Raw genomic sequence first — 12,415 nt, 5'->3', positions numbered from 1 at the left:
GACAGTGATATAGGCGTGATGAGGTCATTGGTCACCCATAGCTTCTCCCCATATAGCATCTGTGTGGGGAACAGTGTATATATTGTTTCATTGCCTTGCATAAATGCAGCAGTGCTAGTGTCAAGACATGAAACCATTATATAGTGCATGTAAAGTTTAAGTAGTTAGTAAATCATAGTCTGAAGAGTTAGGTGACTAGTAAGTGGATAAAGGATGTAAAAGGAGAGTGTTTCTGCTAGGTAGAGCAGATAAGCAGTTATTAACATCTCACTTAGACATTGAATTGGCATCACTTAGTCCCAGTAAGATGGATGTAGAAGAATTGTGTGCAAAGTTTAAGCAGGTTGTAAATCATGGTCTATGTGCCTAGTAAGTGAAGAAAGGATGGAAAAGACCCACGATGGCTTAATAATGAAATTCGGTGGATGCTGAGGAAGCACAAGCTGTTGCACTCTAGGTTCAAAAGGGGATGCAAAAATGATGGCAAGCAAAGATTAGTAGAGGTTCGTGCATCTTTGAAAAGATCTATGCACAAAAAATACAACAACTACCACTGTTACACCTTAGTAAAAGATTTGACAGAGAACCCAAGAAAATTGTCGTCATATGTAAAATTGCCAAGCAGGTTTAAGGCTTCCATCCAGTCTCTTGTTGATCAATCTGGTGTGGCAGTCGAAGATAGCAAAACAAAAGGTGAAGTTTTAAGTTTTACATTCAAGAAATCATTCACACAAGAGAACCATACAAACATACCATCATTTGGCCATCAGACAGACTCCTGTATAGACGATATAGAAATAAGCATACCTGGTGTAGAGAAACAACTGAAAGATTTGAAAACAAATTAATCTGAAAAGAATCACCAGGTCCAGATGGAATCTCAGTTTGGTTTTACAAAAAGGACTTTATGATATTGGTCTCTTATCTACCTTGCATTTTGATGAATCTCTCACCCAGCTTAAAGTCCAAACTGGCTGTAAAAAAGCACAGATGAGTCCGGTATATAAGAAAGGCAAAAGAACAGACATGCATAATTACAGACCAATATCCTTAATTTCTGTTTGCTGCAGAATCCTTGAACATATTCTCAGTTTGAATATAATAAACTGGTTTTAGAAAGCATTGCTCGTCCGAACCTCAGCTTGCCCTTTTCTTACATGATATACTGAGAACCATGGATGAAGGGCAACAGGTATATCCCATATTTCTGGATATCCAGAAAGCATTTGACATGGTGTCCCATTGCAGCCTATTAATGAAGGTACAAGCATATGGCATACCTTCACGGATATGTGAGTGGCTTGAAGACTTGTTAAATAATAGAACCCAGTATGTTGTCCTCAATGGTGAGTGTTCATAAGAGACAAGGGTATCATCAGGAGTACCCCAGGAAAGTGTGATAAGACCACTCTTGTTCTCTATATACATAAATGATTTGGCTGACAGGGTGCACAGTGATCTGTGGTTATTTGCTGATGATGCCGTGGTGTATGGTAAGTTGTCAAAGTTGAGTGACTGTTGGAAGGTACAAGATGACTTAGACAAAATTTATAGTTGGTGTGATGAATGGCAGGTAGACCTAAATGTGGAAAAATGTAAGTTAATGTGGATGAGTAGGAAGAACGAACTTTTAATGTTTGGATACAATATTACTAATGTTCTGCTTGACACAGTCAAATTGTTTAAATATCTGGGCACAATGTTGAAAAGCGATATGAGTTGGAATGAGCATCTGAGTACTGTGGTAGGGAAGGTGAATCATCGGCTTTGGTTTATTGGGAGAATTTTAGGAAAGAGTGGTTCACCTGTAAAGGAGACTGCATGTAGGATGCTGGTGCGAGTTATTCTTAAGAATTGCTCGAATGTTTGGGATCTGTACCTGGTTAGTTTGAAGGAAGACACTGAAGCAATTCAGAGGTGGGCTACTAGATTTGTTACTAGTAGGTTTTAACAATACATAAGTGTTACGGAGATGCTTCAGGAACTGAAATGGGAATACCTGGAGGGAAGGCGATGTTCTTTTTTACAAACACTATTGAGAAAATTTAGAGAACCGGTGCTTGAAACTGACTGCCAAACAATTCTACTGCTGCAAACATACATCACACGTAAGGACCACATGTATAAGATACAATAAATCAGGGCTCATATGGAAGCGTACAGGCAGTCATTTTTCCCTCACTCTACTTGTGAGTGAAACAAGAGAGGAAATGACAAGTAGTTGTACAGGGTGCCCTCCGTCATGCACCTATTGTTGACTTGCAATCTAGGTAGATGTAGATGTAGATGCAGATCTTAAAGCCACCTTTAAAGTGCAATGTATTCACTCTAGCATCTCATTGCTATCAGGATGGTAGCTAGTTGTGCAAATGTGCAGGCTGCCACAGAGCTGAAGTAATTCTTCAAGCAACTTCCCTTCAAACTGTTGTCTTTGTACTTGTCTGTGATATGCCAAAGCATGCAAACCATGACCACACTAACACCCTGGTCACTGATTCAGCAGAAATATTGGGAATAGGTGCCACTTCTGGCCACATCATGGAAGAGTCAACCATTGTTAACATATAGTGGTATCTACCAGATTTAAGCAATGGTCCTGCAGTGTCTTCATGAGTGTGGGCAAATTTGCTGTTGGCAGATAGCACTCACCTGTCACAAACACATGCCTGGCTACTTTGCTGCATTGACAACTCCTGCATCATGTGCCTAGGCGTAACAACCTCTCTGTATGCCTGACCAAGCTGCTTTCATAGCTACCAGCTTGGCAGGGACTCTGATACCACAATGAGTGAGGTTGTGGTAGACATCAAAAATTTTACACCACCAGATTTCAGGAATGAATGACATCTTCCTCCAGTCATGTCACACCAATAGTGCCCTGAAGTGGCATGCAGTCAAGTTTTAAAGTCAGAGGCCCACAATTTTCGAGGACATGTTGAAGAAAAGCATTATCTTCCTGCTTTATGATCACATCATACAAATGTATAATACTCAAACTAGCACAATTGTGGAAAAGGCCATCCAGTGCAACATTGCCTTGGTGTAATGTGTGGTGTATGTCAGTTGTAAATTGAGTTATAAATTCAGCCTGTGTACATTGTCAGGGTGAGATGAGCCCTGTTACTAGCTGAAAAATAGTCCTTAGCAGGTTGTGGCCCATGAATAACATGAAATTGTGGCCTTCTATGAAAGATGCCTGACAGCCAGGTAGATGGCAAGTAGCTCTCTGTTAATTCTGGTCCATTTCTGTTGCTGCTCAGATACGTTTTACATTCTTGAGCAGAGCACAAGTGATTGCAATCTGTAAGTCATGTATCGCTGCAAAATGATGCTGACAGCCATCAGTCTAGCATCTACCGTCAGCACTAGGGGAGCCAGTAAGGCAGCTTTAGACAGTGCCAGTTTTAATTTGTGAAAGGTTATCTCAGCTTCTGAAGTCCATGGTATTTTTCTACTGCCAACAGTATTTTTTTCCATTTAGCAATTTTTTGAGTGGCTGTTGTTCCATAGCCAAGTGAGGCAAATGCTGCCTGAAATAGTTTAGCATTCCTATGAACCTGCATAGTTCTCTGAATGTAGGAGGCAACAGGATCTGCTGAATAGCTTCCATCCTCTAAGGGCAGGGAGAAATGTCTGCATTCAAGATCACATATCCTAAAAAATGCACATCCTTTTTTGTAGTAATATATTTGTTAATTAAAATGCTGTGGTCCTTAAGACATTGAAATAGCATTCACGAGTGTTGTATATTTTGTTGTCCTGTCTCAGAGAACACTAAAATGTCATCCATGTAACAGAAAATAATTCATGGTTTGGTATCAGGATTCACAGAAGTTGAATGTATGCTGGAGGAAATGGACTTAAATGTCCATTAGAGGGGTAACTGTCACTGCAGTGCTGCACTCACATACCAAGTGCACTATCCAACTCATCACATGAATATGCCAACCAATAGTGTTCCTCACGCCAGTATTAATACAACCAGCCAGTGAATGGTAAGTCAGTTCTGTATTTGCATCTGATGATGTTGGTTACTGTCATCGCTATACTGTAGACTTCACTTGACACTTGATTTTTCTCTCTGTTTCGAATTATATCTCTCCTTGCTCTTGACCTGCTGATATTATTGTGGCAAAGATTTCTGCTTTGCACCTCACCGTCACACAGTTTGCTTTGGGCTTGTCATAGTCGATGTCTTTTCCACTGTGAGTCAGCCGTGTTTAGCTCGACTACCACTTGGTGTCATGTTCTCTCCCACTTTCTGCCTTGTGTCTTTGTCCATTTCTCTCCTGTGTTCTGATGCATGGTCTTATTTCTAGCTACTCACAATATAGCAGGTAAAACTCTGAGAGCACTTTGTGCGTGAAGTGCTGCTACATTTGCACTGCATTTCTGAGACTGAAGGACATGATTTAAACTCAAACAAATCAAAGGGCATTGTGACAGTTTTCTTATGCCTATTCACCAAGCCCATCAGAATTGTAAAAATGCCTCTGTACAGTCAATTACACTGAAAAACTTGCAGGTGCCGCATTGCTGTTGAAATTTGCTACGTTATGTGCAGTATATACATAATGAATGGTTTAAAGCTGTGTAATTTCCATTGAGATCCCTATTTTGTTGTTTATTCGTACCATTTTTGTGGCACAGATGTTGCAACTCCAATGCAACATTTTTCAGTTCCTTAGAGGAACCTGATAACAATGATTGAATGGATAAATTTTTTTTGTTAATTTCCCTTTTTCTCTCCAATTGCACTGAGGGTGACAGTCAGTGAATGGTATGTCTTCCTCCAATTTGAGAGCCCTTCTTGATAAGATTTAGGTAAGTCGTGTTCAAAAATAGTTATGACACCAAGCTGAACAGTTTTCACAAACACAACATTCTATTTCCATGTGCATTGCATTATGAACAATGGAAGGATCTGTGGACACACCCAGTGAAAACAAAAAGATGAAACAAGAGGAGCTTTCACCTCCACAGCTGGCTTCACCTTCAGCTAACACAGTTCCTCCATCTCCGCTTGTCACAAACAAAAATCAGCACTTCTTAAGTTGCTCACTCTGGATCAGTAGCTTAAAGCTTCCTGCATTCCAGTCCACTAAACTGAAGCTGTGGTTCACACAAATAGAAGCTATCTTTTGACAACATGGTATTAGTGATGATTTGGACAAGTTTACAGATAGAGTAGTTTTGTCATTGTGTATTCTCCCCAAAGATTTCAACAATTTTGAGGGAATGTGGTTTACTCAAGGTGTCCTGTTTTGGCTTAGGCCTTTCAGTGCTATGTTAAATTCAAATCACAGTATCAAACAGTAATGATGATATTCTAATCACAGTATCATGTTTACATCTCATCTTCATCTACTTCATCTTCCATTCCCATCATATTGTCTTCAAATCTGTTTCCTTTGTATGGCCCTTCTATATATTCCTTCCACATTTCAGACATCCCTTCTGTACTTAGTACTCACTTGTCAGTATCTCCACAATTTTCCAGCTTTCTGCATTTTTGCTGCTGGAAATATTTTGAAATTTAACATACGTTTTCAAAATATCTGTTTATCATTAATATTACATCTCAAACCACCCATGTGTGCTTGGGATGTGCTTCTTTGTGTGAATCTGCATATGTGTTTTCTTTTCTGAGGGATGCTTTGACCGAAAGCTAAATGTGTAACGGTCCTTTTCTTGTGCCTGTTTGCAACTCACTGTGTCATCTTTATGGTGAGTGGCAATCTGGCCTTTTTCTAATATCACTGATATTCCAATCTGGTGTTTCCCTGGTTCACCCTTCTTTAATGATTCTTAATCCCAGTATTATGATGATTAAATTACGTTCTGTGCAAAATTCTACCTCTTTCATTCCATTGTCTCAGTCCATGTTCTCCCACTATTTTTCCTTGTCATCCTTTTCCAACTATCAAATTCTGGTCACCCATCACAATTAAATTTTCATCTCCCTTTACTATCTGAATTATTTTGTTTGTGTCATGATACACTGTTTTAATCACTTCATCATCTGTGGAGTTAGTTGCCATAAAAATGTATATTGCTGCAGTGGGTATTGGTTTCGTATCTGTCTTGGCAATGATAATGCATTCACTATGCTGTTCATAGAAGCTAACCTGCATTCCTATTTTCTTGTTCATTGTTTGACCTGCTCCTGCATTATTTCTGTTTTGTTCTGCACACCTCATTACTTCTCACTCTGTCTAAATTAAACTTATTTATTTCTCTTTTCAAATTCTTTAGCTTCCCTGCCCATTTAAGGGGTCTAACATTCCACACTCCAATCCATAGGATGATAGTTTTGTTTTTCCTGTTGATGACAACCTCCTGAATAGTCCCCACTTGGAGATTCGAGTGGGGGACTATTTTACCTCCAGAATGCTTTGTCCAAGAAGACACCATCATTATCAAGCAATACAGTAGAGCTCCATACATTTGGGGAGGTGAGGGGGGGGGGGGTTATGGCTGCTGTTTCCTCTTGCTTTCAGCTGTTTGCCATGCCAGCCAGCAAGGCCATATTAATTAATATTACAAGGCCAGATCAATCAGCCACACAAATTGGTGCAGGGGCTGAAAAGGCTACTGCCACTCTTTGGGAACCACAGGATACCCTGGCCTATTCACAGATGTCTCTACATTGTTGTTGCACTTACAGTATGACCAGACTGACCTCTGTAACAATTCTGTCAGGCATGAAGATTGTGTAAGTGTGCTCCAATGTTCAGCTGGCTGTATGGGCAGTTGCTCCATCCTGTTGGAGTGAGCTGTAGGTCTTTTCCTCCTCCATTAATGCTCCCAGAAATGATGTCAAAATGTTGGCAGTGTAACATGCCAAAGTCAGTGTGTGATGAAAGAAGATGGGACCAATAATGTTGCGTGCAGACACTGCAGACCAAACCCCAACCTTCTGATCATGCAATGGTGTTTTGTGGAAGCTACGTGGATTCTTTACCATCCACAAACTGTGATTCTGTGAGTTGACATAACTGCTCAGGCTTCATCAGACATAAAGAACAGATCCATGTCCAAGCCATTCATTGTTATCTCACACTGGAGGTGCTGAGGAGCATCTGCTGATTTTAATGAATGAACAACAGACACTTGGTAGAGATGCTGATGTGATATACTGTACTCAGGCAACAGGTGTTGGGTTGATGTGGTGGGACTTTAAAGTATTTACTGGTGAACTGCAGCCACACATCCGGTGTGTGAGCATGTTTCAGAATGTTTCTTGATATGTTCAAAATAGATCTTGCCTGATGCCATTTTTGGGTTAATTGTTGAATGGCACTCTTTGCTGGCACTTTGACACCATTAAGCTTCTCAGTGAACAACCGACCACACCATTTCCATGACTCTGCTGTCACATAACTTTCCACAGTGAACACCCATTGCTCCACTGTGAGTACCGTCATCCCCTTTCCACTGCTCCACTCGTACTGACACAGCCTGCACTATGCTCTGAACCAGTATGGATCATGTGGTGGGCGTACATGTGGTGTGCACATCACAGAGTGTGGTTGTATGCATACATTCACATTCAATCATATCCACTCATCCAGGTGACATTTATTTTCCCCACCCTTATGATTTTTTTAAAAAACAGAAGGAAAGGCAACTACTCGCCTTTTGTACCACTTAGAAACAAAGACAGAAATAGCCTTTGAGCTACCACTAGTAACTTTTCACTGGTCTTAACTGTTTCTCTGCTTTACACATCAATCCAGTTGAGTGCTTGCCTTTCCTGTTTTGTTTATTGTCACCTTATTATGTATCCAGGATTTTTCATTCGTTTAATACCTAAGTTCAATTATCACACATGAAATGAAAGTCTGCCTCCTCGCTGAAAAATTTACCCTGTCTTGTTCACAATGTGTAAGGACTGACTATATGCCATAAGAGCAACATAGTGCTGTTAGTAAATGAAATTTTATACATATATGTATATATTACCTTTTCAGATCAGAAAGTCTGAAGGCAAAAAGTACATTTTAAACTCATTTGAGCCAGGTATTATCGATGACTCTGAAGAGAAAGACCGAATTACAAACATGGCTCAGCGTGATTTTTTGATTCGCAGCTATGGAATTACAGAACAGGTAAGATGTTGTGATATACAAATATCATTTGTACTTCACTTCAGTGATAATGTCATGACTTTAAATGTAAATGTCTTCCAGCCATATTTTGAATTATTTGATTTACAATTTTCTTAAGCAATGTAGTAAGTGTGTTACAAATATTTTTCTTTTTTACTGATTTTTTAAAACTTTGTAAGCAGGCTTTAATTGAATGGTTGGTATATGTTATCAAGCTCATGCCATTTCAGGTTTTTCAGCATCTCTGTGATGCTCTCCTATAGGTCAAACACATCTGTGACTATTTGTACTGCTATTCATTGTATATGTACAGTACCCCCAGTCCTATTGAGTATGGGTTTAAAACAGTTGAAAAATATTCTGGGGTGGGACACATGATCATTTCTCAGGCAGTGTCCTGTATAATGACTGTTTTTTCCTAGTATTCTCTCAATAAACTAAAACTTGACACCTATTTTACCTACAACTGACCCTATATGATCATTCCATTTCATATCCCCCTACAAATTGTTAAACCCCGATATTTGTATTAATTGACTGATTCCAGTTATTACTCTTCAATATTTTACTTGTGGATACTATATTGTTGGGTTCTGTGAAGTGCACAATTTTTTCCTTTGTGAACAGTTAAAGCAAGTTGTCAGTCTTTGCACTATTTTGAAAATTAATGAAGACTTGCGTTATTAGTTGCCTCAGGTGGAGTAAATGTTTTTTTGTTTATTTAAAAGATTTTTGTTATTTTGGCTATGATAAACTGACACTTCGGTTGCATGTTTGGCTCTCCAATGTAGAATGCATCTCAAATTTGGGTAAGTAAAAAAATCTGTGCATTTCACATGTTTATTTGCATATATAAGCCAACCTATAGATTTTTCTTTACGGGTCTGCTTCAAATTCTAGGTTATAATGTTTTACTGTTTGTGTCATATTTTCATAATTTTTCATTGTTTGTGTCAAGGCTTGTATGTGCTTTATCTAAATTGTATATTTTTGAACATTTGCAACTGCAGTGCAATATTTGTGCTCTATCATAAATTGATACCTAATTTGTGACTTTTTTTAGTGTATTTACGTGAAAAAGTGTACGGTTTTGAAACAATTTCTGACACTTAAGAGTTTTACGGATAATATAGTCCATAATAAATTGTTAGCTATAGTTGTATATTCTGATTTGAGTAATATTTCTACTTTTTCTATTCATTGGCCCATTTCTTCTTAGTCAGTATTTGAAACTATACGAGTATGACATTAATCTATCTCTTTTGAATTCAACCGCTGTGTTACAATACTTAGTTTTTGTATGTTATAACTCTTGTATCATATTCCATTTAGGTCCCCAATTCAACAGTAATTATTATTGTAAATATTTGTTGCATATTAACACTGTTCTCCCTCTGCACACACACGCTCAAACGCAACTCACACACACGACTGCAGTCTCAGGCAACTGAAACCGTACTGCCTTCTCTCATCACTCTTCCTACCCTCCAATGTGGTTTCAGTTGCCTGAGACTGCAGTCGTGTGTGTGTGTTTGTGTGTGTGTGTGTGTGTGTGTGTAGTGTTGACGTAGGCCTTAATGGCTGAAAGCTTTAATTGTGAGAGTATTTTTGCTGTGCCTATCTGCAACTCAGCATCTCCGCTGTACTGTGAGGTGCAACTTTCCTTCTCATAACTGTTTCAGACATTGTTAAACGAGTTTGTTAGCATACATAACTTTTAAAAAGTCTGAAAATTTTACCAGGCTTTTTCTTTCATTTTTTACACGAAACACATTCCTGGCCACTCAGATTCAGATCTTCAAATAACAGCTTGTAATTGTTGTAGAGTAATAGATCCAAAAATCAAATATTATCAGTGAAGCTAATTTGAGGTTAATTATTTAGTGGTCAGTATATAAAATAAAGGGAAGTCAACCTTTCACCTTCAGCAGACTGATGGGTGGCATACAGACGCATATAACAGAACACAGTATTAACAACCAGTTTTCAAGCTGTTGCACTTCTTGTGACAGAAAGTACACACAACCACATAGACAACCAAACTCACACTACCACTTCTGGGCCGATGAATGTGGGAGACAGTAGAGAAGGACACACAAGGCCAGAGTGTAAGAAGATAGTGCGAGTTAGGGGCAGGAAAGACAGATGACACACTGCCTGCATACAACATGAAAGGGATTCTGAAGGAGTAGAGCATACAAGAGATATCGAGAAACAGATGAAAGAGATGAAGGTGGAAGAGACAGAGAGGAGACAGGGGAAGGAAGAAGAGAGAGATGGTTGGGGTGGGTAAAGGGAGAGGGGAAAGAGAGAGAGAGACTGACAGAGACAGAGACAGAGAGAGAGTCCCCACATAGGGAGTAGGAAGAGTGATGAGAGATGGCAGCGCACAGTTTGGATGGGAAAGGAGTGATGTGTACAATAACAGAAGAGAAAAATGAAAGGTAAAGTGAGACAGAGGAAAACAGGTTAGTGGATGTTTAGCTGAGGGGGAGTGTAGTGATGTGGGCCAGGCAAATGCCCAGTGGGCAGGACATTTATAAATGGGCATTTGCATGGGATTTTATCCAAATCAGTTTTAAATGCCCAAAATCTGAGTGTTTATTAAAAAAATAATTTTTAAAGGTTTTGCTGCTAGAATGTGTAATTTATCATTTAAAATGAGGAATGAGAAGATACTCCCAATATTAAAAGTTAGTAAATGCTTACATTGAAACCTACATGTCACACACACACACACACACACACACACACACACACACACACACACACACGAACAGCATGAACAGTTGTGTAGTGATAACCCAGTATATAAAAACATTTTCCTCAGGTCATCACTTTGTAATGTAACACACTTTATAATCTGTGTCAAATCTCTGAATATTATTGACAAATGATTACTGATAACAAAATAATTACTGAACGTATTAAATAGCTAGCATGTGCTTCTTGATGATAAATGTATTCTTAAATGTTAAACTGTTTTCAGTGAAAAAAAAGCTTCATTGTCAGATGTAGTGACATTTGAAACAGACAATAGATTTCTATTCTGCTTCTTTCTTTATCTACTTCCGTATATGTGTAGTGCTGCGAAGATAAAATGAGAACGCAAACATAAAAAAAAAAAATGTAATAACAAAGAATCAATGTCCAAGATGCTGGAATCATTTGATTCCAATACTAGTTGATTCCTAGAGAATCAGTGATCCTTGGAATTGTGGAATTGGAATTAGCACATGACACCTGATTAGAATCATTATGGATATTTTTTTAACTCTGAATCCAATTATTCTAAGTAAATATTAGTGCTTTTGCTATTATTGCAAATAGTAGATGAAATTTTGGGTGTATGGCTGGTGATTTCAGGTAATTCATGCAATTCTGTTGGTTATTTAGTTAATTGGAATTGGCAACACTGGTGTGACTATCTAACAGCCATTAAGTCTACATGGCTGTTTGAGAAGCAACTTAACCTTGCGTTTGTGATATTTTAAGTGTTATATATATCATCTACAGTGTGATGGCTGGAGCAGTCTCAAAAATGAATCCATTATTAACATCATATTTTCAAAGCCTGAATCATTTTTTGTTGAGATTGTAATGACTAAAAGTAACAGCCGCAATGCTGAGTATCTTGCTCAGCTTTTCACAAATGCTTTGGAGAAGCATGAACCAGAAAAGTTTCTTGTGGTGATAGATGACAATGCTGCAAACTGGAAAGCTGTATTCCACTTGGGTGCCTAGCTCACCTATTAAACTAGTTGTGCTTAGAGATTTTAGGCTGCCAAACAATCAAACTTTCATGGCAAATCCAGTAAGATTTGTCAAAACAGTAAAACACAGCCATATTTAACAAGCAGTGTTCGATAAAATATCAGCTGAAAAAAGTTTCAAAGATGGGATTTCACTGAAGTTTCCAGGTGAGACAAGATTTGAACATTGTTTTCTTTTTTTATTATCTGCTACCCCAACAATTTACCTCATTAAAATTTAGTTATGTTTACAGTCCAATTTATTTCCCCTAACAACTCTCCCTTAACTCACAAGCAGCTTTTTCAACTTGGTTATTCAACCACTAAGGAAGCAACGTTGCAGAACACCTTTTCCAATACAAAATATCAGCTGAAAATTTTTTATTAGCACCACTTATCAATCAATCTTTAAAATGCATAGATGCCCAGACATTTATGAATTTTGAGCATTTCCGCAGGCATTTATCATAGGCATTTGTCCCAACATATAAATGCCCAGGTATTTTACATCACTACGGAAGTATGAGAATGCAGAAAATGCTGGAGTATCAA

General features: G+C 38.4%; 1 protein-coding gene across 1 annotated transcript in view; it reads left to right on the top strand.

The window, feature by feature from the left end:
- LOC126199400 (tubulin polyglutamylase ttll6-like) overlaps positions 1-12,415 on the top strand; it is a gene marked incomplete at its 5' end in the record, with an annotated part of 426,833 nt that overhangs the window by 296,584 nt on the left and 117,834 nt on the right. Inside the window, 2 exons of the mRNA XM_049936319.1 lie at positions 7,974-8,111; positions 11,628-11,834. Of these exons, the coding sequence (XP_049792276.1) occupies positions 7,974-8,111; positions 11,628-11,834 (345 nt within the window). The remainder of the gene's footprint in view (positions 1-7,973; positions 8,112-11,627; positions 11,835-12,415) is intronic.

The sequence above is a fragment of the Schistocerca nitens genome, chromosome 8, assembly GCF_023898315.1.
Source record: "Schistocerca nitens isolate TAMUIC-IGC-003100 chromosome 8, iqSchNite1.1, whole genome shotgun sequence".
Lineage (NCBI taxonomy): Eukaryota > Metazoa > Arthropoda > Insecta > Orthoptera > Acrididae > Schistocerca > Schistocerca nitens.
The sequence above is the reverse complement of the archived record's forward strand: the minus strand, read 5'-3'. Positions and strand labels throughout refer to the sequence as shown.